A 22,839-nucleotide genomic window follows, 5' to 3' on the forward strand; every position below is an offset into this window, starting at 1 on the left:
CTCAATCCCATTGGAGTGATTGGATTTGGATCGGAGGGTGAGGGCTAGGGCCATTCATCCTAGAAATGTTTGGGAACTTGCAAATGCCTTGGTGGAAGAGTGGGGTAACATCTCACAGCAAGAACTGGCAAATCTGGTGCAGTCCACGAGGACAAGATGCAATGCAGTACTTAATGCAGCTGGTGGCCACACCAGATACTGACGGTTACTTTTGACTCCCAAGGATGAATCAGAATTGTGGAGATCAAGTCTTCATTGATTTCTTTTGGTTTTCCCATGATGTCAAGCAAAGAGGCACTGAGTCTGAAGTTAGGCCTAAAAATACATCCACTGGCACACCTCCAATTCAGTACACCTCCTATCAGAAGCTAATTTACTGATTGTCTAAAGGCTTGACATAATTTTCTGGAATTTTCCAAGCTGCTTAAAAGGCACAGTTAACCTAGTGTATGTAAATATCTGACCCACTGAAATTGTGATATATTCAATTAAAAGTGAAACAATCTGTAAACAATTGTTGGAAACATTACTCGTTTAATAAACAAAGATGCACCTAAACAACTTGCCAAAACGATATCTGTGGAATGGTTTCAACCTAAGTGTTTGTAAACTTCTGACTTCAACTGTATATATAAATATAAAACATAACAAATAAAAAAAGGTATGTATTTACCTACAACAACCTACTCAAGGACCTATTCAAAAGCTACAGACTAAAAATACGTTTTCAAAGTATAAACATACAAATACAGTATACAGACAGATAGATAGACAAAACATAAAAACATTTTCGATTTTCAGTTCAGTGTCTCCAGGATTTCTGCAAAATATATATATTTTAAAAAAAGAGACACTAACCCAGAGTCATGTATGTGTAGCAGCACAAATATAGCCATCTCCCATAGTCCAGCACTCTCCAGTTGGGCGGCATAGCTTGTGTGAAGCAAGCCCTGGCATGAGGTGGACAAGTGGTTGTAGTTCAGAGCCTGCAACACGTTCCACAGATGCCAGCTTAGCCGGTAATCCAGACGATCGATCGTTACTGTGCTGGGATCTAGTAGCTGTTGTAGGCTGTAGTGTCTGATGAGGGGAAAATAGCACAGCAGAATTAGATCACTTAGACAAATATTACCAAATGGGTTCTAATGGGTGAGTATGGAGCAGAATGGTACTGATTCTAGAAATACATAATAAATTACTGAAAGACCAGAAACCAGAGAAGAGACTGATTACCAACCTATCGCTGTAAAGTTTGAGCAAGTGGAAGCAGATATCGTAGAGCTGCTTTTTGGATTCGCTCTCCTCCATTTCTTCATCCAAACCCAACAACTCAATTTCATCTACATAGGGAGGTAAAGGATGGCAAGCATACTTTTTCCCTTCCTCTGAGCCCTGCAACAAAAAAATATTAATGACTACAGATAATTCATTATATGAAGTGATATGTTTGTGCCAATTAATAATTTCATCACTAAAAGTATCCTATGTACTGTTTGCAGTGATAAAGGTAGCCAAGGCAAGTCATTTAATTACTACATTTATTGGAATACATGTAATGTATTATAGAAATATACTGTACATAGGCTACAAAGATAAAAAAAAAAAAAAAAAAAAACCTAAGTATAAAATTGTTACTTCTTATGAAGAAAACACATCTAAATAAAACAAATAGCTTCCAAAAAAAACTATTGTGTGTTGCGAGGTACCTGAAAGGCAGCTTCATATTTGGCGAGAGCATCAGATACAGAAGCAGTGGAAGGCAGCATGTACCAAAGATGAACAGCAACACACCGCTTCCAATCGAGTTCAGAGCAAACATTTATACAGGAATCTGTTGATTGCCACACCTTAAAAAAAAAAAAAACCTTGAGGGTTAAGGTGGGAAGAACAACCAAAGCCTCAGTGCAATGATGTCCAGGTTTATGGCATTTTAGTTACTTACTGGCTTGCCTGCAAGCAGAGTGAAAATTCGTAATCTCTCTTCTTCTATGAAGGAGTCTGTCTGCATTCTGTTCCAATCACTGAGCTGTAGAGCCAAAAGATCTCTACAATACTGAGAGCCCACAGCCTGAGACAGCATTAGAGAAAGCCGATGGTCCCCTACAGAGACATTTTATATCAGAACAACTCACACTGCTGTACATAATGCAAATTAACATAAAGAATGTGTACATACTAAAAAGTAAACATTAAAAATATGCAGCAACATCAAAGGTTTAAATTAGCATGATCAAATGTAACCAAGGCACAAAAAGGACTCCTCATTGCTCAACAGGAAAAACTGTACACTCACCACTCTTCTGGGCCAGTTCACAAGCCTTACTAATGCAGTGGCCAGTTAGGTAACTGAATACGGCCTCAACATGGTTGCGCTGCAGTGCCAAGCCCACCTCCTCCTCAATGCACCTGGCTGCGCTCTCAGACAGCCAGTGTGAGAAGCTCCTACGCCGCTCAAGCTGCTGCTGGTAGTCTGAATTTTGCTCAGACTCCACCTCCTGGTCATTCAAACGACCCCACAAAGCAGCACACAGAGTCCAAACCTGCCGCCAGTGAGCTAAGCCAGCTAAAAAGAGTGATCAAAAGTTTTTTTTAAATAAATACGCTTGAAATCACTACCAATACTTTTAGATGACAGCCATTTGCAGGGATTCTTGAATTCTCAAACATTTAGCTCTATAGGGAACCACATTCTATTCAAATCTCTGTGGTTATGTGCACAAACATCACCCTAATTCAAAAAAATACAACAGTTTTGAGTACAAGGCTTTGATTTTTCAATACATTTTCCTGTTCTGGGAATTGTTTATTTCAAACAAATACATTAAAATGAGCATATAAGAGTTTTTTTTTTTTTAAGCTTAAACTATTCAAACATCTATTTTCCTCATAAAACTTATTCTAAGCTAACACAAACTAAAAGAAGAAACTGGGAGGTATGAAGTAAAACAAAAAATAATGCATACCATCTTCTGCTCCTGTATCTTTGTTGACCTCCACAATCCACTCGGCATACTCATGCAAAGCATCCACTCCTCTTGCTGGCTGAATATAGGGACAAGGTTCCTCAGTGTTGATTGTGCTATGCTTCAGCCCGATCTCCAGTGGTTTGTGGTATAGAGCCAGGCTCTCTGCTGATTCCTTGTGTTCTAGGCCCACAACCTGCTCCACAAGCACTTTAAATAGACTTTGTATCATACCAGGATCACTGAAAGATGGGAAAAATATTTTGAGAAAAGATTCTACTGCACTTTGGGTACTTGCAGGCCAATCGTGTAACCCTCATGAAGACAACTGGTTAACTTGAGAACTATGGTTTCCTACAATAGGTAAGCTAACCCTATTATAAAGGGTAAATCTTCTGGATGTTAAGGACAACCAGACAAACTGCAAGTTTATATAATTCACAGAACCGGGAAATGTAAAACGTACTGTTTGCTCTTAGTTGGTTTGGGTAAGAAGCCAAATCCCATGATCTCCGCTGCCTGCTCCTTCATGGCTTCGGTGATGCTAATTTGATCTCCACAGTGCACCAATGTCCAATTGGGCCCCCAGCCCACTCTAAAAGACCGGCCTTTAAAGAGAGCAGCATCCATCAGCAGACGACCTTTGCCCACAGTTATAGAGCTCTCCAGAGGGACAGGCCCCCCTAGCCTGCGGGCCCCCACAGTCCGTAGAATAGGTTCTGGGGGAGGGGGGAGCAACAGGAAGGAGGGGCCAAATGACGGCCATGGAGCTTCAGACGCAACTGTTTTACCAAGCTTCTGAGGGATTCCCCCAAAAGGAGCCTCTGTCAACTGAGAAAAGAGCCCTCCTCCCAAGGTGAACTTGGCCTGTAGCAAGCCTCCAACTGTGAGGGCAAAGTCATTGAAGTTGTTTATCAGACATGAAGCTATGGCTACATGACTTGGTTAAAATAATGTTATTAACAAATTTTGCGATTGCTAGATACATAAGATTACATAAAACATAAAAAAAATTAACCTGAAGTGCTGAGTACATATTATAAACAATCTTCACCACAGATATAAAGCAAATCAAGCTCAGACCAACTCACGAGTTAGTGTGGAGTGCACACATACAGTACTGTGAACAGCTGAAAGCACTGTATCATGAGTGCCACATGTGCATAGGAGCATGAATGAACAGAGTGATGCCTCTTCAATTTGAAACAAGCAGCAAAGCAGATTTCACATTAATTTAATTGACAGAATTGTGTGGTCAAATATGTTTTTGTAGCATATTACCACATGCAAATAAGACTTGCTGTTAGAGTAAGTCACTTACAATAATAGTGAATGAGGCCAGTCCATAAACATTAAAATACACACGGTTTTGCGATAAAGGATGATGATTTTCATGGCATGATGGCGGTAGGTGCGGCACATACGCTTCTGCTTTACACAAATTATTTTATTATTAAAATAATAATAATAATAATAATATTGCCTCCACAGAATTATTCATTCATTTTCTAAGTTCTCGAGATACAGAGTTAATTGGTCTAAATACAAAGCTTTAGCTCTGACAGCATACTGCCCGATAATGGCTTTTCATCCGGGTGCCTTTCAGTGATCCACACAGGGCATTAAGTATTTGGGTATTTTATTCTCAGCAAATTTATGTGATTTAGCGAGTTAATTTTGACCCCTTAATAAAAAGTTGAGTGATATGGGCAGGTAGGCTTCATTACATTTATCGATGATTGGTAAGGTTAATGTTATTAAAATTAATTGTATTTCAAAATTCAACTACCCGCTACAGTCACTCCCTATAGATGTCACCCCTCTCTTATTTCAAGCAATTTATTTAAAAGTCCATCATTTGAATATGTGAAACGTCCCAGATTACATTTCAGTAAGCTGCATAGGCCGACTGATAAAGGTGGGCTAGGCCTACCTAGGATTTTGTTTTATTATTATGCGTTCGGTCTCAGACATTTGGATCATTGGTCACTTCCACCTGAGAGAGCCCCTTCCTGGTTTTGAACTGAACAGGAAGTTATTGCCCCTATTTCACCAGTGCAAAGCCTTTCTATCAATCTAACCGGAGAATTTAAATTACAACCCTTTATTTCACATTTACACACAGTATGGACAAAAGAGTCTAGTGTGTTTAATTCGGACATTTATTTAAATGTTGCCTCGAGATTACGGCTTAACCCCAAACCATGTATTAATAAATCCCAATTCTGCTAGTTAAAGTGGATTGTGAGGGAGGTTAGTACACTCGGTGACCTATATGAGAGCAAAGTATTGAGATATTTTGAAAATCTGGTTTAACATTTTGGGATTCCAAGATCTCGGTTCTTTAGATGTTTACTGCTGCTCCACCTGCTCTGTACTATTTTTGGGAGTAGCATACACCCCCTAAAGTGGATACTATGGGAGTGGTGATTACTGCTTTTGGAAAAGGTCATGAGGCATCAGTGTATTGAGTTTGGGGATGGAGCTACAACATTTCTCAAGAGATTATGGGAGAAAGATTTAAACTTGGTATTGGAGGAGGGGAGATGTTAAGATCCAGGAGTTTTGGTTCGGAGACTTGTGTGTGTGACGTATTGGGCACTTGGATTTAATTTTGCCCCAGACTCAAAATTGGGGCAATGGGGTGGTCATCAATATTGAGAATAGACAGTTAGAGTTGGGTCCTAACCAGCATCATGATTGCCAGACAGATTCTTTTAAGGGGTTGGAGGTCAGCGCCTTCATTTCAGAAGTGGTGCTCGGAGATGTGGAAGCCTTTGAAGAGGGGTCTTTAAGAAGACTAGGGAAACTGAATTTATGGAGGAATGGGGGCAGATCTCTGTCGTTTCTGGACATGTAATTAGGGCCCAAGCACAAAGTGCGTAGGACCCTATTGTTTTCGTTAGGATTATTATTATTATTAGGGCCCAAGCCTTGAAAAGGCAAGGCCCTATTGTTTTCGTTAGGATGACAATGATTATTATTTTTTTTACGACTATTGGGGCACTTTTGGGGCTCTTAACGTGCTCGAAAACTCTTGAAACTTTGCACACGGGTCAGAACCCGCGGCCATTAGGGCCGGGCTGAAGCTGGTACCGGGGCGTGGCAGGGGGGCTCGACGGCGCCCCCTGGAACGGGGTCCGAAAACTTGGTCCATAAATCAAACACGCTTGCATGTAATAATATGAAACTTCGGTACACATATAGATCTCATCGTTTCATATATCCTTCATACTTTTACTTTTTACCTCAGCCCAACAGGAAATCGTCTATTTAGGGTTGTTTGGAAAAGGCATGCAATGGAATTTGAAATACTCCTCCTAGAGAATTCCACCAATCGCCACGAAACTTCGGTCAGCATGAAGTCAAGACATTGAGGATGAAAAATTGCCGGCGGATTTTTGATATCTCGAGCGGTTTGGCCGTGGCGAGGAAGCGAAATGATGGCGTGAAAAGAGAAACAGGAAGTGTGTTATAACTTCTGCATACATTAATTGATCTCGATGAAACTTCAGCAGTTTGTTCAGCTGTAAGAGCCCGATCGCATGGATGTGACTATTGTGAGTCAAAGTTATAGCGCCACCAACTGGCAGAAGGAAGTGTGTCACTTTCAAAATGCTTTGAAATCACCCTCTTATTTTTACCCGATTTACTTAAAACTTTTGGTGTGTAATGTAAACACACGGCAGATGTAGACATGTGAAAGGATTATTGATATCTTGGATACTGTTGCAGCGGCAATGCTTCAAACTCGAATATTCTTTTTTGATGCTTTTAGACTCTTAGCATACTTGAAATTGCATGAAACTCGACAGACACATCACATTTATTAGCCAGTAGACATGTGCAAAGTTTCAGAAACGGGCGTGGTGCAGGGGCTCAGTAAGCGCCACCTTTTGACAAAAGTGAGGGGGTTGGTTTTATACTTTAACCCACAGTCACAAAACTCAGTAATTATATTGTTCTCATCGAGCCGGACAACTTTCTAATTTACAGTCATTAGCTCAGACCAACAGAAAGTCAGATATTTTGGTTTGAATGTGGATTTTTGGAGAATTTTCTCTGCCTCTCCCACTGACCCTACGTCTCTCTGTGTCTGGGGGAGGGGGCTGATTTTGCTGATGAGTGAAATGCTTTTATTTTTGTTTTTCAAGGTTTTGGGGCCCTTAACGTGCTCAAAAACTCTTGAAACTTTGCACACGGGTCGGAACCCGCGGCCATCAGGGCCGGGCCGAAGATGGTACCCGGGCGTGGCAGGGGGGCTCGACAGCGCCCCCTGGAATGGGATTCAAACACTTGTCCGTATATCAAACATGCCTGCATGTAATAATATGAAACTCGGTACACTTGTAGATCACATCGGGCCGAACAACTTTCGTGCTCTAAGTTTTACGCCAGCCCAACAGGAAGTCGGCTATTATAGGTTGTTTGGAAACACATGCTCTGGAATTATATATATTTCTCCTAGAGAATGAATCCAATCGCCACCAAACTCGGTCGGCATGAAGTCAAGACATTGAGGATGCTACATTCCGGACAGATTTTTGACATCTCGTACGGTTTGGCCGTGGCGAGGAAATTGATTTAGGACTAAAAAAGGACACATGAAGTGTGTTATAACTTAGTTAGTTCTATCTACAGTTACAAAACTCGGCGTGTATATTGTTCTTGTCGAGCTGAACAACTTTCTAATTTACAGTCATTAGCTCTGACCAACAGAAAGTCAGATATTGTGGTTTGAATGTGGATTTCTCTGAATTTTTCTCTCTCTGACAGACAGACCTGCGATTCTGTGTGTGTGTGTGTGTGTGTGTGGGGAGGGAGGGAGGGAGGGGAGGGAGAGGGGTTTTCTGTTGGGTGAGATTTGCATTAAGATATTGTTTTTCAAGGTATCCGGGACTTTTGGGGCCCTTAACGTGCTCAAAAACTCTTGAAACTTTGCACACGGGTCAGAACCCGCGGCCATCGGGGCGGGCTGAAGCTGGTACCCGAGCGTGGCAGGGGGCTCGACAGCGCCCCTTGAGCGGGGTCTGAAAACTTGGTCCATATATCAAACATGCTTGCATGTAATAATATGAAACTTGGAACACTTCTAGATCTCATCGGGCCGAACAACTTTCGTGCTCTAAGTTTTACGCCAGCCCAACAGGAAGTCGGCTATTATAGGTTGTTTGGAAACACATGCTCTGGAATTATATATATTCCTCCTAGAGAATTAATCCAATACGCCACCAAACTCGGTCAGCATGAAGTCAAGACATTGAGGATGCTACATTGCGGATGGATTTTTGATATCTCCAACGTTTTGGCCGTGGCGAGAAATTAATTTATGAATAAAAAGGACAGCATAATAATGGGAGCATAAAAGCAATCCATACGACTCCATTGGTATAATTCATAATTCCCACAGTGTACTTGCTTGTTATATTAGCTACTACAAAATATATAAATACATTTACTATCTTAACTTTAATGATCTACTTAACATAATGAAAAATAATCGTAAAATATGATATCGTATGCTATGTATTGTGAATACACCCATATTAAACATAAAAATGTACTTCCATTGCATATCATAGGAACACATAAGCGTAAATTATAATTACATTAATAAACCTGTACAAAGACCTCCAGATAAATACTGGCCTTCTGGATTAACACATTTAAGTGCTGCAAAAGATATTGGCCTATGACATCCTATGACATTAAAAATTATTCTACATTTGAATTACCTCATAGATGTGACTATTGTGGTTCACGGTCATAGGCCCTGTCCCAAATGGCACACTTCATATGAATTTTCAGTCTTGTGTACTTATTTCATGTGTCCATTAACTCCATGAGACCGTAGGGTGTCTCATTTTTCATTTTAGGTATCAGAAGGGTGCTCACGCATACTTTGTGGTTGATATGTGCCCTCGATGCGCACTTTTGCAGAGCCCACACTGACGCAAGGTCTACAGCACACATCTTCTCGACAGTCAAAGCGAGGTTACGTTATTGCCCATCGTGCACAGCAACCCTAAAGGCACGGGGGTGGCGGTGCCACCGGCTTGGGCCCGCCATCGCTGCTTGCAGCTATATTTATTATTATTTTTTTTACGACTATTGGGGCACTTTTGGGGCTCTTAGCGTGCTCAAAAACTCTTGAAACTTTGCACACGGGTCAGAACCCGCGGCTGTCAGGGCCGGGCTGAAGCTGGTACCGAGCGTGGCAGGGGGCTCGACAGCGCCCCTGGAACAGGGTCCGAAAACTTGGTCTATAACTCAAACACGCTTGCATGTAATGATATGAAACTTCGATGCACGTATAGATCTCATCGTTTCATATATCCTTCATACTTTTACTTTTTACCCCAGACCAACAGGAAACCGTCTATTTAGGGTTGTTTGAAAACGTACGCAATGAAATTTGGAATACTCCTCCCAGAGAATTCCACCAATCGCCACCAAACTCGGTCAGCATGATGTCAAGACATTGAGCATGAAAAATTGCCGGCAGATTTTTGATATCTCTAACGGTTTGGCCGTGGCGAGGAAACAAAATGATGGCGCGAAAAGAGAAACAGGAAGTGTGTTATAACTTCTGCATACATTAATTGATCTCCATGAAACCGCAGCAGCGTGATCGCTGGAAGAAGCCGATCGCATGGATGTGACTATTGTCAGTCAAAGTTATAAGCGCCACCAACTGGCAGAAGGAAGTGTGTCACTTTTAAAATGCTTTGAAATCACCCACTTATTTTTACCCGATTTACTTAAAACTTTAGGTGTATAATGTAAACACACGGCAGATGTAGACATGTGAAAGGATTATTGATATCTTCGATACTGTCACGCGGCAACGCTTCAAACTCGAATATTCTTTTTTGATGCTTTTGAGACTCTTAGCATACTTGAAATTGCATGAAACTCGACAGACACATCACATTTATTAGCCAGTACACATGTGCAAAGTTTCAGAAACGGGCGTGGTGCAGGGGCTCAGTAGCGCCACCTTTTGACAAAAGTGGGGGGGTTGCTTTACACTTTGATCCACAGTCACAAAACTCAGGAATTATATTGTTCTCATCGAGCCGGACAACTTTCTAATTTACAGTCATTAGCTCAGACCAACAGAAAGTCAGATATCGTGGTTTGAATGTGGATGTTCTGGAGAATTTTCTCTCCCTCTCTCACTGACCCTACGTCTCTCTGTGTCTGGGGGGAGGGTGCTGATTTTGCTGAGGAGTGAAAATGCTTTTATTTTTGTTTTTCAAGGTTTTGGGGCCCTTAACGTGCTCGAAAACTCTTGAAACTTTGCACACGGGTCGGAACCCGCGGCCATCAGGGTCGGACCGAAGAAGGTACCGAGCGTGGCAGGGGGCTCGACAGCGCCCCTGGAATGGGATTCGAACACTTGTCCATATATCAAACATGCTTGCATGTAATGATATGAAACTCGGTACACTTGTAGGTCTCGTCGGGCCGAACAACTTTCGTGCTCTAAGTTTTACGCCAGCCCAACAGGAAGTCGGCTATTATGGGTTGTTTGGAAACACGTGCTCTGGAATTATATATATTCCTCCTAGAGAATGAATCCAATCGCCACCAAACTCGGTCGGCATGAAGTCAAGACATTGAGGATGCTACATTCGGACGGATTTTTGATATCTCGAACGGTTTGGCCGTGGCGAGGAAATTGATTTATGACTAAAAATGGACACATGAAGTGTGTTATAACTTAGTTAGTTCTATCTACAGTTACAAAACTCGGCGTGTATATTGTTCTCGTCGAGCCGAACAACTTTCTAATTTACAGTCATTAGCTCCGACCAACAGAAAGTCAGATATTGTGGTTTGAATGTGGATTTCTTAATTTTTCTCTTTCTGAGTGACCCCTCCTCCTCCCTTTCTGTGTTTTTTCTCTCAGTGTCTCTCTGTCTGACAGACAGAATGGGCCTGCCAAATTTTTTTGTGTGTGTGTGTGTGTGTGTGTGGGGAGGGGGGGTTCTCTGTTGGGTTTACATTTGCTTTTTGATTGTTTTTCAAGGTTTCTGGGACTTTTGGGGCCCTTAACATGCTCGAAAACTCTTGAAACTTTGCACACAGGTCAGAACCCGCGGCCATCAGGGCCGGGCTGAATCTGGTACCCGGGCGTGGCAGGGGGCTCGACAGCGACACCTGGAATGGGATTCAAACACTTGTCCATATATCAAACATGCTTGCATGTAATAATATGAAACTTCGGAACACTTCTAGATCTCGTCGGGCCGAACAACTTTCTAATTTACAGTCATTAGCTCAGACCAACAGAAAGTCAGATATTTTGGTTTGAATGTGGAACACATTTCAAATTAACTTTGAAGCTCCAAAAGCACATCAAAAGTAACATAAAAGAAGGGAGTGTGTTATAACTTCTGCATACATTAACTGATCTCGATGAAACTTCAGCAGTGTGTTTGCGGGAAGAGGCCGGTCGCATGGATGTGACTACTGTGAGTCAAAGTTATAGCGCCACCAACTGGCAGAAGGAAGTGTGTCACTTTCAAAATGCTTTGAAATCACCCTCTTATGTCTCAAGTGAACAAACAGACCAACAGAAAATCAGATATTTTGGTTTGAATGTGGAACACATTTCAAATTAACTTTGAAGCTCAAAAAGCACATCAAAAGTAACATAAAAGAAGGGAGTGTGTTATAACTTCTGCATACATTAACTGATCTCGATGAAACTTCAGCAGTGTGTTTGCGGGAAGAGGCCGGTCGCATGGATGTGACTACTGTGAGTCAAAGTTATAGCGCCACCAACTGGCAGAAGGAAGTGTGTCACTTTCAAAATGCTTTGAAATCACCCTCTTATGTCTCAAGTGAACAAACAGACCAACAGAAAATCAGATATTTTGGTTTGAATGTGGAACACATTGCAAATGAACTTTGAAGCTCCAAAAAGCACATAAAGGCAGCATAAAAGCAAGGAAGTGTGTTATAACTTCTGCATACATTAACTGATCTCGATGAAACTTCAGCAGTGTGTCACATGGATGTGACTATTGTGAGACAAACTTATAGCGCCACCAACTGGCAGAAGGGAGTGTGTCACTTTCAAAATGCTTTTAAATCACCCTCTTATGTCTCAAGTGAACAAACAGACCAACAGAAAGTCAGATATTTTGGTTTGAATGTGGAACACATTGCAAATGAACTTTGAAGCTCCAAAAAGCACATAAAGGCAGCTTAAAAGCAAGGAAGTGTGTTATAACTTCTGCATACATTAACTGATCTCGATGAAACTTCAGCAGTGCGTAAATTATAATTACATTAATAAACCTGAACAGAGACCTCCGGATAAATACTGGCCTTCTGGATTAACACGTTTAAGTGCTGCAAAAGATATTGACCTATGACATCAAAAATTAATCTACATTTGAATTACCTCATAGATGTGACTATTGTGGTTCACGGTCCTAGGCACTGTCCCTGTCTCAAATGGCACACTTCATATGAATTTTCAGTCTTGTGTACTTATTTCGTGTGTCCATTAACTCCATGAGACCGTAGGGTGTCTCATTTTTCATTTTAGGTATCGGAAGGGTGCTCACGCATACTTTGTGGTTGATATGTGCCCTCCATGCGAACTTTTGCAGAGCCCACGCTGATGCGAGCTCTACAGCACACGTCTTCTCGACGGTCAAAGCGAGGTTACGTTATTGCCCATCGTGCACAGCGACCCTAAAGGCACGGGGGTGGCGGTGCCACCGGCTTGGGCCCGCCATCGCTGCTCGCAGCTATATTTATTATTACTTTTGTGTGTGTGCCTCTAATCATGTGTATATACTCATGTGACCACAGAGATGTTTGTTGGGGGTCAGGGAGGGGTTGGGGATTGTGGTGTTTAAATGTTGATTCCATGTATATATGTTTTGCTGTTTTTTATTTAATGTAGGAATCAATGAAAAAAAATAAAATAAATCGTAATTACAAAAAAATACACACGGTTTTAAAAGTAAAGCCAGATGACCTAAACATAAGTGTTAACATGGTTTTAGTGTGATACCATCTGTTCATCATGATTTGAGTCAAGTTGTAATATTGGATATACTGTAACTTTACTAAGATAAGGCTAGCAAGCGATTTTATCTCCCTAAATTCATGCTACACAGTGTTTGCATCTTGTGGCTGCACTTTTGAAACAATGTCCATTTTAACATTTATTGTCTTACCCCATTAACTTCCTTTGTAAGCGACTGCTGGAACAATTTTTTTTTTTTTTTAATAAACGAGAGAAATCTAAAAATGGTAAAAATCAACATTATGCCACAAATTCTGTCAATTCAGCTTAATTTCTATTGAGCCCAGAACATTCCTTGAATATCTCATGCACAGTTCAAGTATTCTTCCCACAAGTATGCCAAAAGTGCAGGTCTCAGACAAAATTAATTGCATCAATTATACTGGCGTACTTGATGTGCGGCCAATTCCAGAAAGCAGGACTTTTGAGGAGCCATTTTCTTGAAACGGTTCACACTCATCATCCTCTGTAAACAGAGATGCCTTCATGATCTGTGTGGAATAAAAACCACAGATCATAGGATGTGAAGTTTTCACAACTGATTACGGACAACTGATTTGATTGAGTTGATGTGTGCTCTACCTGTAGGGTATGAGGGTTGATGCCCATTGAAGAAGCGATTTGACTGGAGGCAGAAACTGGCTCGTGTTCAGGAGTCTCCTCAGCTCTCTGTTTGTTACAGCTCTCTCCATCCTCCTCACCCAAAACACTGTCCACTGGGGGTTCTTGAGTAATGTCAGCCATGTCGCTGTCCAACTCTGACACATGGCTGAGAAGGTCAAGAACTGCAGTACTCTACACAAAAATATCAAGTCAGGTTTTCCATCTTGATCTGTGTGCGCAGAGTTCCATGATGTTTTAATTGTTCATGTATAATCCTTAATAGACCTAAATGTTTTTCTACATTTCTGGTTAAATTACAGCTAAAAAATACACAAATCAAATTTCACTTTGACAAATTTGACGAAAAGAATTTGTCAGGCTTTGAAGTTCCAGCTGTGGCATATTCATAACATTGCTTTGAAAGCATTGTGTACTCATGAATCTGACGGACACATTTTAGCTTTATTGTACTTTTATTTATCAATGAAATACACACACACACAAAAAAAACTTTTGTAATCACCACCAGACATAAAATTAAGACATTCTAAAAACCCACAAGTTCATATTTGTGGATCATAACTTATCAACCATTCCTTTCTCACTTTCTGTATGTAAAGTTACTCTTGAAAAATCACCAAGTATAAAGATCTAAAATATTTTGCATGTGTTGCACAAAGCTCATTACGTAGTAATATTCTTAATATTTTTGGCAAAGATAAAATAATCCAAGCATCATTAAAAAATAAAAACTTATGCTTGGCTGGTTTACTCCACTCAAAATGTATTGAGAATTAATCTTGTATTATCAGTGTTTAATAATAAAATAATAATTATAGAAACTTGTTTTAACAAATACTTTCCTGAAATTATGGCAAGATTTTACACTCAAGCTTTTATACCAGCTAAGCACCTGCACATTTTTACTAGAGAACAAGAGAAAGGTGACCTTTCAGAGTATAAATATTATTGAATAAATATTATCATAGATAAAAGTTTCCTAATAAACACCATAATTCTCTTTTTAAACAACTCCTAGCATTTAAAATGTGTGCACAGCATAGCAATAACTTCCGAGCTCTAGGAGTCACAGTAGATTAGCATTTGAACCACTAAAACTCTCATTGCTCTCTCCCCACTGTCAGTGTTGATCTGGATTGTAGGGGGCACAGTAGGTATGAGTGAACTCGAGTAGCCTTCAGAGACCAATGTGTGTCAGACTCGGTGTGTTCCTCAGTCTACCTGAGCCTGTGGTGGCATCTGCTGCTGGGTCAGTGGAAGCTGCTGAATCCCAGAGGGAATGCCTGTCTTCAGCTTCTTCAGGTCGACCTTAGACGGGGGAACTTCTTCTTCATCGGATTCCTGTAGGCCATATTTTGAAAAATGGGCCACCTGTAGCAGAGAGAGACATCAGGTCCAAATGAAGATGATTTTAGTTTAATAAAAAGATTTTTATTCATCCATGAAAAACAGATTTTGGTAGCAGCAATCAGATAAAATGTGGTTATAACGTGAGAGAAGATACAAGGTTGACCATTAAAAACTAAATTAAACAAAAAAATACTTATAAGACAGCTAGGGGAAAGGCACGTATACCTCAAACACCCAAGAGCCAGTTTCAGGCCGGTACTCCAGGAAGCGAGCACCCTGTTTACGTGAGGCAGCCTCCAGTCGGCCCTCATAATTCATCTCAATCAATCTCTCAGGAATCTTGATCTGAGAGCATGTTGTCTTGTCATTAGGCCACACACCGTCTAAAGTGACCTCTGCTCGTCTGCATGTTACAAGCAACAACACAAGTTAAATCAACAAGGAAAAATGTGATTTGAAAGAGATCGACTTGAGTGGTCGAATAGGACACAAAATTGCTCCATTACCTGTTGAGGCCCTCTCCCGCAAGAGGCTTGTCTTTGTCATCAGGGTACACAATTATCTCCTTACGTCTGAAGTACACAATGTCATCCAGGTTCATGTTGGTAAGGTTCACCTCACCTGGGAAGAAAACCGACCCATAGCCTGCAAAACAAATAAATACCAAACAAGTCATGATTTACAGTATTAGACTGATATTTGAAATACCAGATGTTTTTTTGTAAAATCACCAGTGTTAAGCTACATGCAAATGTTTTTACCTTTCCTGCCAACAGTGAAGTTCTCCACAATACATTCTCCATTCTCATTCAACATCTTTCCCAATTCTTCCATGGTTGGGATGGTATAGTAGCCCACACGGTCAAGAACTATACCTGAGAGAGGACAGTAAACCATAGAAACACCACATCAAACTGGCAATTCTTTGATAGAAAGGCAAGAAACTTCAGTCCTAACCAGTGTTTGTAAGATTCAAAGCCTACATTTGGAGGAACTAGCCTGTTGATTATATCAACCCAGGCAAACGTACCAGCAGGGTGAGGAAGTCTTTGAGCCTCCAGTTCCTCATCTCTCTCTTCTTGAAAGGAATCCTCTACCAGAGAGATTTCCTCACTGCTGGCTTCCAGGCCATTGTGATAGCTGGAAGCTCCCCGCATTTTAAACTCAGTGATGGTGTCCTGTAGTAAGGGGCTTGGCTGGGAATGTGGAACAGGTTTGGTGATTGGGTTGGTATAAAACTTTGAGACCTCCAGATCATCCTCCCCACTTCTATCCACTGTCACTTCTCTGGTCTCTCCTTCATCCACACTCAAACTGAAGCGTGACAATGGCAACTTCATTAATATGCTACACAATCGTTCAATGTATTGATCCAAATAATTAAAAGCATAACTGATTGCACCTTTAAAGTCAACATAAACCTGCATTTGCAAACTATTTTACTTCCATGACACATTTCAGAAGGAAACGGAACACATTTTTTACAAAAGAATGGAGCCAGACCTGTATGCAACTTTGCTAAAAAAAGATGCCTTTGTCCATTGATAAACAATCAAATTGATGTTAAGTAAATATTGATTTCATGTTGACTTTAAAAAATAAATAATTACTTGACACCTAAGGCTGAGAACTAGAGTGAACAAACCAGAGTCCGTTCTGTGGGTACTCTGAAGGGGAAGCCAGGTCATAAGTCTCTCTGTTAACAGAATTGTTATACAGACTGCTGTTGTTTAGATTCTTCAACACAAGCTTCTTTATGCTCTTCCTAAAACAAAATATTGCAAACGACAGTGAGTGCAGTATAGTAGGGTCACTCATTTTGGATCATTTATTACAAAAATGGATGTATGTGACATGCTGTTCTTACCTAGGCATGAAGGCCCCATTGTTGAGAGATGGTTCATCATCATCATCAAGTCCATCAAAAAGCTGAGATTTGGAGGAGCCTGAGGAGGAGAGAGCTTTGGGACGCACACGTGTGGCAGGACGAGGGGTCAGTTTGTATTGGGTCGGGGTCGTCAGGGCTTTCTGAGCAGCTGGATTTGTGGGCTTCAGACGCTAATGAGGGAGATGATGTGTCAGCAAGGCATGTACTGCACCATATCAAATCAATATTTCAATTAACAAGCAATCTCTTATCAGACCACTCACTGATCTAAATCAAACAACATTAGACAAATATGGACCACATAAGTTTTATTCAAACCTCTTCTTTCTTCTTGGGGTCAGACAGTGGATTTCTGAATAGAGGCGAGTCCCCAAAAGGTGAGTAGGCCAATGCACTGATCTGCTGTTGAAGGACAGCCTGTTGAGCAGCTGCTGCACTCTGGTCAGTTAGAGCTGAGAACAAAACATAGTTCACCAATTATTTATTTAACAAAACTGACTACAGTGGGGTGCAAAAATGCTTCCATTTACCACCATTTTATAATATTTTCATTAGAAATAATATTTTCTGAATATCGATAGAAACCCAATTCCAAAAAGTTAGGATAGTTTGGAAAATGCTAGTAAAAACAAAAAGGAGTGATTTGAAAATTCTATTCACCTTGTGCTATATTGAAAGCACCATAACAACACACTATTTGATGTTTTACGGTGTAAATTTTACACACTTCACATTTAAAATCAGATGGTTGCAAGACACTCCAAAAAAAAGTCGGGAGAGGCAATTGTTGACTACGGTGTAATAATTTCTTCAAATACTACTTATAAAAGCATTTGGGCACTGAAGAAATAAGATTAAGTTTAGCGAGCAGAATTTCCCCCTATTCATCCATTATGCAGGTTTTTAGCTGCACAATTGTAAGGGGCCTTAGTTGCAGTATTGTGCACTTCATAATCCACCACACATTCTCAACTGGATACAGGTCAGTACTGCTGGCAGGCCAATCTAGCACACTCACTGTCTGTTTATGCAGCCATGCACTTACAAATGACCCTTCGCTGTCAACTGGACTGAGAAACTAACTTTGAAATTTTACCTGAAATAACAAAAATTCTAAACAGATGATTTGAATGACATTTAAATAGATGTTGTTTCCTTAGTAAACAAGAGGGTGCAATAAATACATATGAACCATACTGCACCACATTAAATTATTGCAAAGAACATTCCTGGCTGTAAGAAGAAAAGTTTTTTCCATTTTAAACTAAAGTGCACAAAATAAAAAACACATACATAAAAGTTTTAGTCCATATTCTCAAACGTTAAGTAAAAAGTCAAATGAGGGGGGTTCAATAGATGGTTCTATGCCTTGCTGCCTAATCAGTTAATGGCTTAACCATCAGTTTTTTTTTTTTATCCTACCTCCGTATACAGCCTCTGAAGGCATAATTTTTCAGTTGTTTAGTGGTACTACTCCAGAATCAGGCTTAATAATTTTGATACAGCAGTGTTTTTCGTTCATTACAGTTGTATGTATAGTATTAATATTCCAAGATAGTACTGCTATTCGGCTGAACTGGATAATGAAACGGCTCACACTATAAGCACAACAGAATAGAACAAGGATCTTGAGACAAATTTAACTCCTTTCCTGAACTTCTTTGACCTTAAAAACACAGAGACACATGCTTTCTATTAAGCTGTATTTGTTGTGCTAATTTTCTAGAACAAGAATGCAATCAGTCTGAAGTCTTGTCAGTGCATGGCACACATCCAAAATTCGAATGCGTAGTTTTTGCACCTGCACACTCAAATTCAACGAATATTCAAATTTTAATTTGACAGCACAACTTCACTAAGCTCCACTCCCTCTGGCTACCGTTTTACAGTTTTTAAACAGAATTAATCATATTTTTACGTGAGCTGGACTAAAGTGATATTTTATAGCATATTTATCTGATGTTTTTTGTGAAAGAAAATGATAAATTACACCGTAATTTCATTAAACTGTGGAGACTGTGAATTAGAATTGAGGTAGACGATTATCACTGTTACTTGGTAAAGAAAAAAAAAAAGCATAATTTGCTGGGGGATTATACAACTCATTACATTAGTGTAAGTGAACAGAGCTGCTCATAATGTCATACATATATCACACTCACAATGATGCTGTGAAATCTTATTTTATAAAATCAACTTTACCAAGATCTGAATAAATACATAAGTAATTGACGTTACTAGTACAAATTTACCTTGGAGCAAATGGAGGTGTCCTTGCTTGTTAATTTACAGTTTAATCCATAGCATACTCTTCTTGAGATTTAAATTATTCTTTTTTTTTTTTTTAAGAAAGAGAAAACACTGCGTTCTATCTAGGTGCCTTTTTTTTTTGGATAATTTATATAAAAATGTATTTTAAAACAATCACTCCCATAGACTCTCATTGGAAAAAAGTAAATGCTTGACAAAAAAAAATGGTGGATGGCAACGGTTGCTAAAATAGGATTGGTCAAGAACAATTTTTGGCTGGGTTTAGCTAAGGGTTAATTTGGGCAGTATTTGGTTTGGTGTTGTCCTGCTGGGAAGCCACTTCTAAATACATGTTATCAATGGTGAATTAGATTTAACCAGAGGGCGGAGGAGTGGCTGAGGACCAGGCGATGGCATGTCCAGAGATCGGCGAGCAAGTTTCTCTCTCTCTCCTCTCGGCGTTGGCCAGTCCGGATGGCACCCGGGCTGAATCGGACCGGGGAGTGTGACGAGGAGGAGGGTGTGGTCAGGCCGTGAGGGTGCACAGCAGGTGCTGAGTCAACTAATCAGCAGGAGACAACAGTTTGACAGAGACACACAGCGCCGCTGTGTGTGTGTCTGTATTTTTTATGTTATGCTTCAGTTGATGACCGTTCTGCTGGTTCCCACCTCCTCCTTGCCCATTCCTTAACAGTTACAGTGACGTACAAGGTTATCCTGGAAGAAACTTGCTCCCTTCTGCTTTGACAAGGTTTCCAATTTTGAGGATTGTTTTTTCCAGCAGGACAATGCTCCATGACACACAGCCAGGTCAATCAAGGTGTGGATGGAGGACCACCAGATCAAGAACCTGTTATGCCCAGCTAAATCTCCAGACCTGAACCCCATTGAAAACAAGAGGAAGATGGATGGCCACCAGCCATCAAACAAATCCAAGCTGCTTGATTTTTTTGCACCAGGAGTGGCTTAAAGTCAGCAATGTGAAACACCGGTAGATAGCATGCCAAGACGCATTAAAGCTGTGATTGAAAATCAGGGTTATTCCACCAAATATTGATCTCTGAACACTTCCCAAGTTAAAACATTAGTATTGTGTTGTTTATAAATGAATATGAACTTGTTTTCTTTGCATTACTCAAGGTCTGAAAACACTGCATCTTTTGTGACAATATTTTTATATGGAATTTAGGAGAAATTTTGTCTACTTTATAGAATAAAACAAAATTATTTATTTTACTCCAACACATACCTATAAATATTAACTCCTGATAAACTGATCATTTTGCAGTGGTCTCTTAATTTTTTCTAGAGCTGTATACAGTTGGAGTCAGAAGTTTACATACACTTAGGTTGAAGTCAATAAAACTAACTTAACCACTGCACAGATTTCATATTAGCAAACTAGATTTATGACAAGACGTTTAGGACATCTGCTTTGTGCATGACATAAGTAATTTTTCCAACAATTGTTTACAGACAGAATGTTTAACTTTTAACCAACTATAAATCACAATTTCAGTTGGTCAGAAGTTAAAACACACTAAGTTAAATGTATCTAGAAGCAGCTTGGAAAATTCCAGAAAATTATGTCAAGCCTTTAGGCAATTAGCTTCTGATAGTCTAATTGGAGGTGTACTTGTGGATGTATTAAGGCTTATCTTGAAAATCAGTGCCTCTTTGCTTAACATCATGGGAAAAAGAAATCAGCCAAGATCTCAGAAAAACCATTGTGGACCTCCGCAAGTCTGGTTCACCCTTAGGAACAATTTCCAAATGCCTGAAGGTACCACTTTCATCTTAAACAATAGTATGTAAGTATAAACACCATTGGACCACACAGCCACCATACCGCTCAGGAAGGAGACTTATTCTGTCTCTTAGAGATGAACATCAATCCCAGATCAACAGCGAAGGACCATGTGAAGATGGGGGAAACAGGTAGACAAGCATCTATATCCACAGTAAAACGAGCCCTATATCAACAAAACCTGAAAGGCTGCTTACCAAGGAAGAAGCCATTGCTTCAAAACAGCCATAAAAAAGCCAGACTGCAGTTTGCAAGTGCACAGTGGAACAAAGATCTTAATTTTTGGTGAAATGTTTGAACTGTTTGGCGATAATGACCATCTTTATGCTTGGAGGAAAAAGGGTGAAGCCGAAGAACACCATCCCAAACGTGAAGCATGGGGGGGCGGCATCATGTTGTGGGGTGCTTTGCTGCAGGAGGGACAGGTGCACTTCACAAAATAAATGGCATCATGAGGAAGGAAAAAGATGTGGATATATTGAAGCAACATCTCAAGACATCAGCCAGGAAGTTAAAGCTTGGTTGCAAATGGGTCTTCCAAATGGACAATGATCCAAATCATACCAAAGTCAAGGTTGGAGTGGCAATCACAAAGCCCTGACCTCAATCCAATAGAACATTTGAGGGCAGAACTTAAAAAGCATTATTGTGAGAAGCTTGTGGAAGGCTACCCAAAACATTTCACCCAAGTTAAACATTTTTAAGGCAATGTAAACTTCTGACCCACTGGGAATGTGATGAAATAAATAAAACCTGATATAAATCACTCATTACTATTATTCTGACAATAAATACCTAACTGACCTAAGACAGGGAATTTGTTATATGATTAAATGTCAGGAATTGTGTTTAAATGTATAAGGTGTATGCAAACTTCTGACTTCAACTAATAATATATATATATATATATAGTTTTTATTTTCTCCCACAAATGGTTTTATTTTTCTCCCCAATTTGGAATGCCCTATCCCCAATGCGCTCTTTTAAGTCCTTGTGGTGGCGTAGTGACTCACCTCAATCCGGGTGGCGGTGGACGAATATCAGTAGTCTCCGCATCCGAGACCCTCAACCCAATATTATCACGTGGCTTGTTGAGCATGTTACCAAGGAGACATAGCGCATGTGGATGCTTCACGCTATTTTCCGCTGCATCCAAGCACAACTCACCACGCACCCAAGAGCGAGAAACACATTATAGTGACCACAAGGAGGTTACCCCATGTGACTCTACCCTCCCTAGCAACCGGGCCAATTTGGATGCTTAGGAGACCAAACAGGAGTCACTCAGCACACCCTAGATTCGAAATTGCAACTCAAGGGGTGGTGGTCAGCATGTTTACTCGCTGAGCTACCCAGGCCCCCCATATACATTTAGTATTAAATTATTTTAGTTCAAAAGAGCAGCACAATTTTCTACAACCCACTGTCTGTACCTAACAAAGTAGTCACTTAGTAGCATGGATCAAACAAATTCTAGGAATGAAATTCTTTATTTGCACTGACCCACAGGCTGTTGAGGAGCACCAAAATTCAGAGTGCTGGCTCCAGTGTTGAAACATCCAGACCCAAACATACCCACTGACCCCAGGGTGGAGCCTAGCTTGTTCTGATTGTTTCCAAACAATGATGTCTGCCCAGTTCCTACAGCTACATACATGGAAACATACTTGTAAGTTATCATTTTAATTATGACAAAAACAAATTACAAAGAAATTCCACATTCTAAAACTTGTACCTCCTCCAAAGAATGTTCCCAATCCTGTTCCCAGGCCTGTTGCAGCAGTTTTGTTCCCAAAAAGACTCCCACCAGTACCAGTTGCACCAAAGCCTTAAAATACAGGAACATGTACATATAACAGTATATTTTTTGATGCTTAGAATGGAATAATAATAATATACTGGC

General features: G+C 40.3%; 1 protein-coding gene across 2 annotated transcripts in view; it reads right to left on the reverse strand.

Annotated features, from left to right (window-relative positions):
- The window catches only part of LOC127625117 (nuclear pore complex protein Nup98-Nup96-like), a 35,105-nt gene that overhangs the window by 5,486 nt on the left and 6,780 nt on the right, over positions 1–22,839 (reverse strand). For both annotated transcript variants that reach the window (XM_052100203.1, XM_052100202.1), the window contains exons 11-29: positions 22,672–22,764; positions 22,440–22,583; positions 17,198–17,331; positions 16,859–17,049; positions 16,637–16,756; positions 16,022–16,305; positions 15,753–15,866; positions 15,498–15,636; positions 15,217–15,394; positions 14,863–15,012; positions 13,600–13,812; positions 13,409–13,508; positions 3,430–3,847; positions 2,964–3,205; positions 2,294–2,563; positions 1,943–2,100; positions 1,707–1,847; positions 1,238–1,392; positions 859–1,080 (exon numbers count right to left, since the gene is read on the reverse strand). In XM_052100203.1, the coding sequence (XP_051956163.1) occupies positions 859–1,080; positions 1,238–1,392; positions 1,707–1,847; positions 1,943–2,100; positions 2,294–2,563; positions 2,964–3,205; positions 3,430–3,847; positions 13,409–13,508; positions 13,600–13,812; positions 14,863–15,012; positions 15,217–15,394; positions 15,498–15,636; positions 15,753–15,866; positions 16,022–16,305; positions 16,637–16,756; positions 16,859–17,049; positions 17,198–17,331; positions 22,440–22,583; positions 22,672–22,764 (3,466 nt within the window). The remainder of the gene's footprint in view (positions 1–858; positions 1,081–1,237; positions 1,393–1,706; positions 1,848–1,942; positions 2,101–2,293; positions 2,564–2,963; positions 3,206–3,429; positions 3,848–13,408; positions 13,509–13,599; positions 13,813–14,862; positions 15,013–15,216; positions 15,395–15,497; positions 15,637–15,752; positions 15,867–16,021; positions 16,306–16,636; positions 16,757–16,858; positions 17,050–17,197; positions 17,332–22,439; positions 22,584–22,671; positions 22,765–22,839) is intronic.

The sequence above is a fragment of the Xyrauchen texanus genome, chromosome 31 (assembly GCF_025860055.1).
Source record: "Xyrauchen texanus isolate HMW12.3.18 chromosome 31, RBS_HiC_50CHRs, whole genome shotgun sequence".
NCBI classification, from domain to species: domain Eukaryota; kingdom Metazoa; phylum Chordata; class Actinopteri; order Cypriniformes; family Catostomidae; genus Xyrauchen; species Xyrauchen texanus.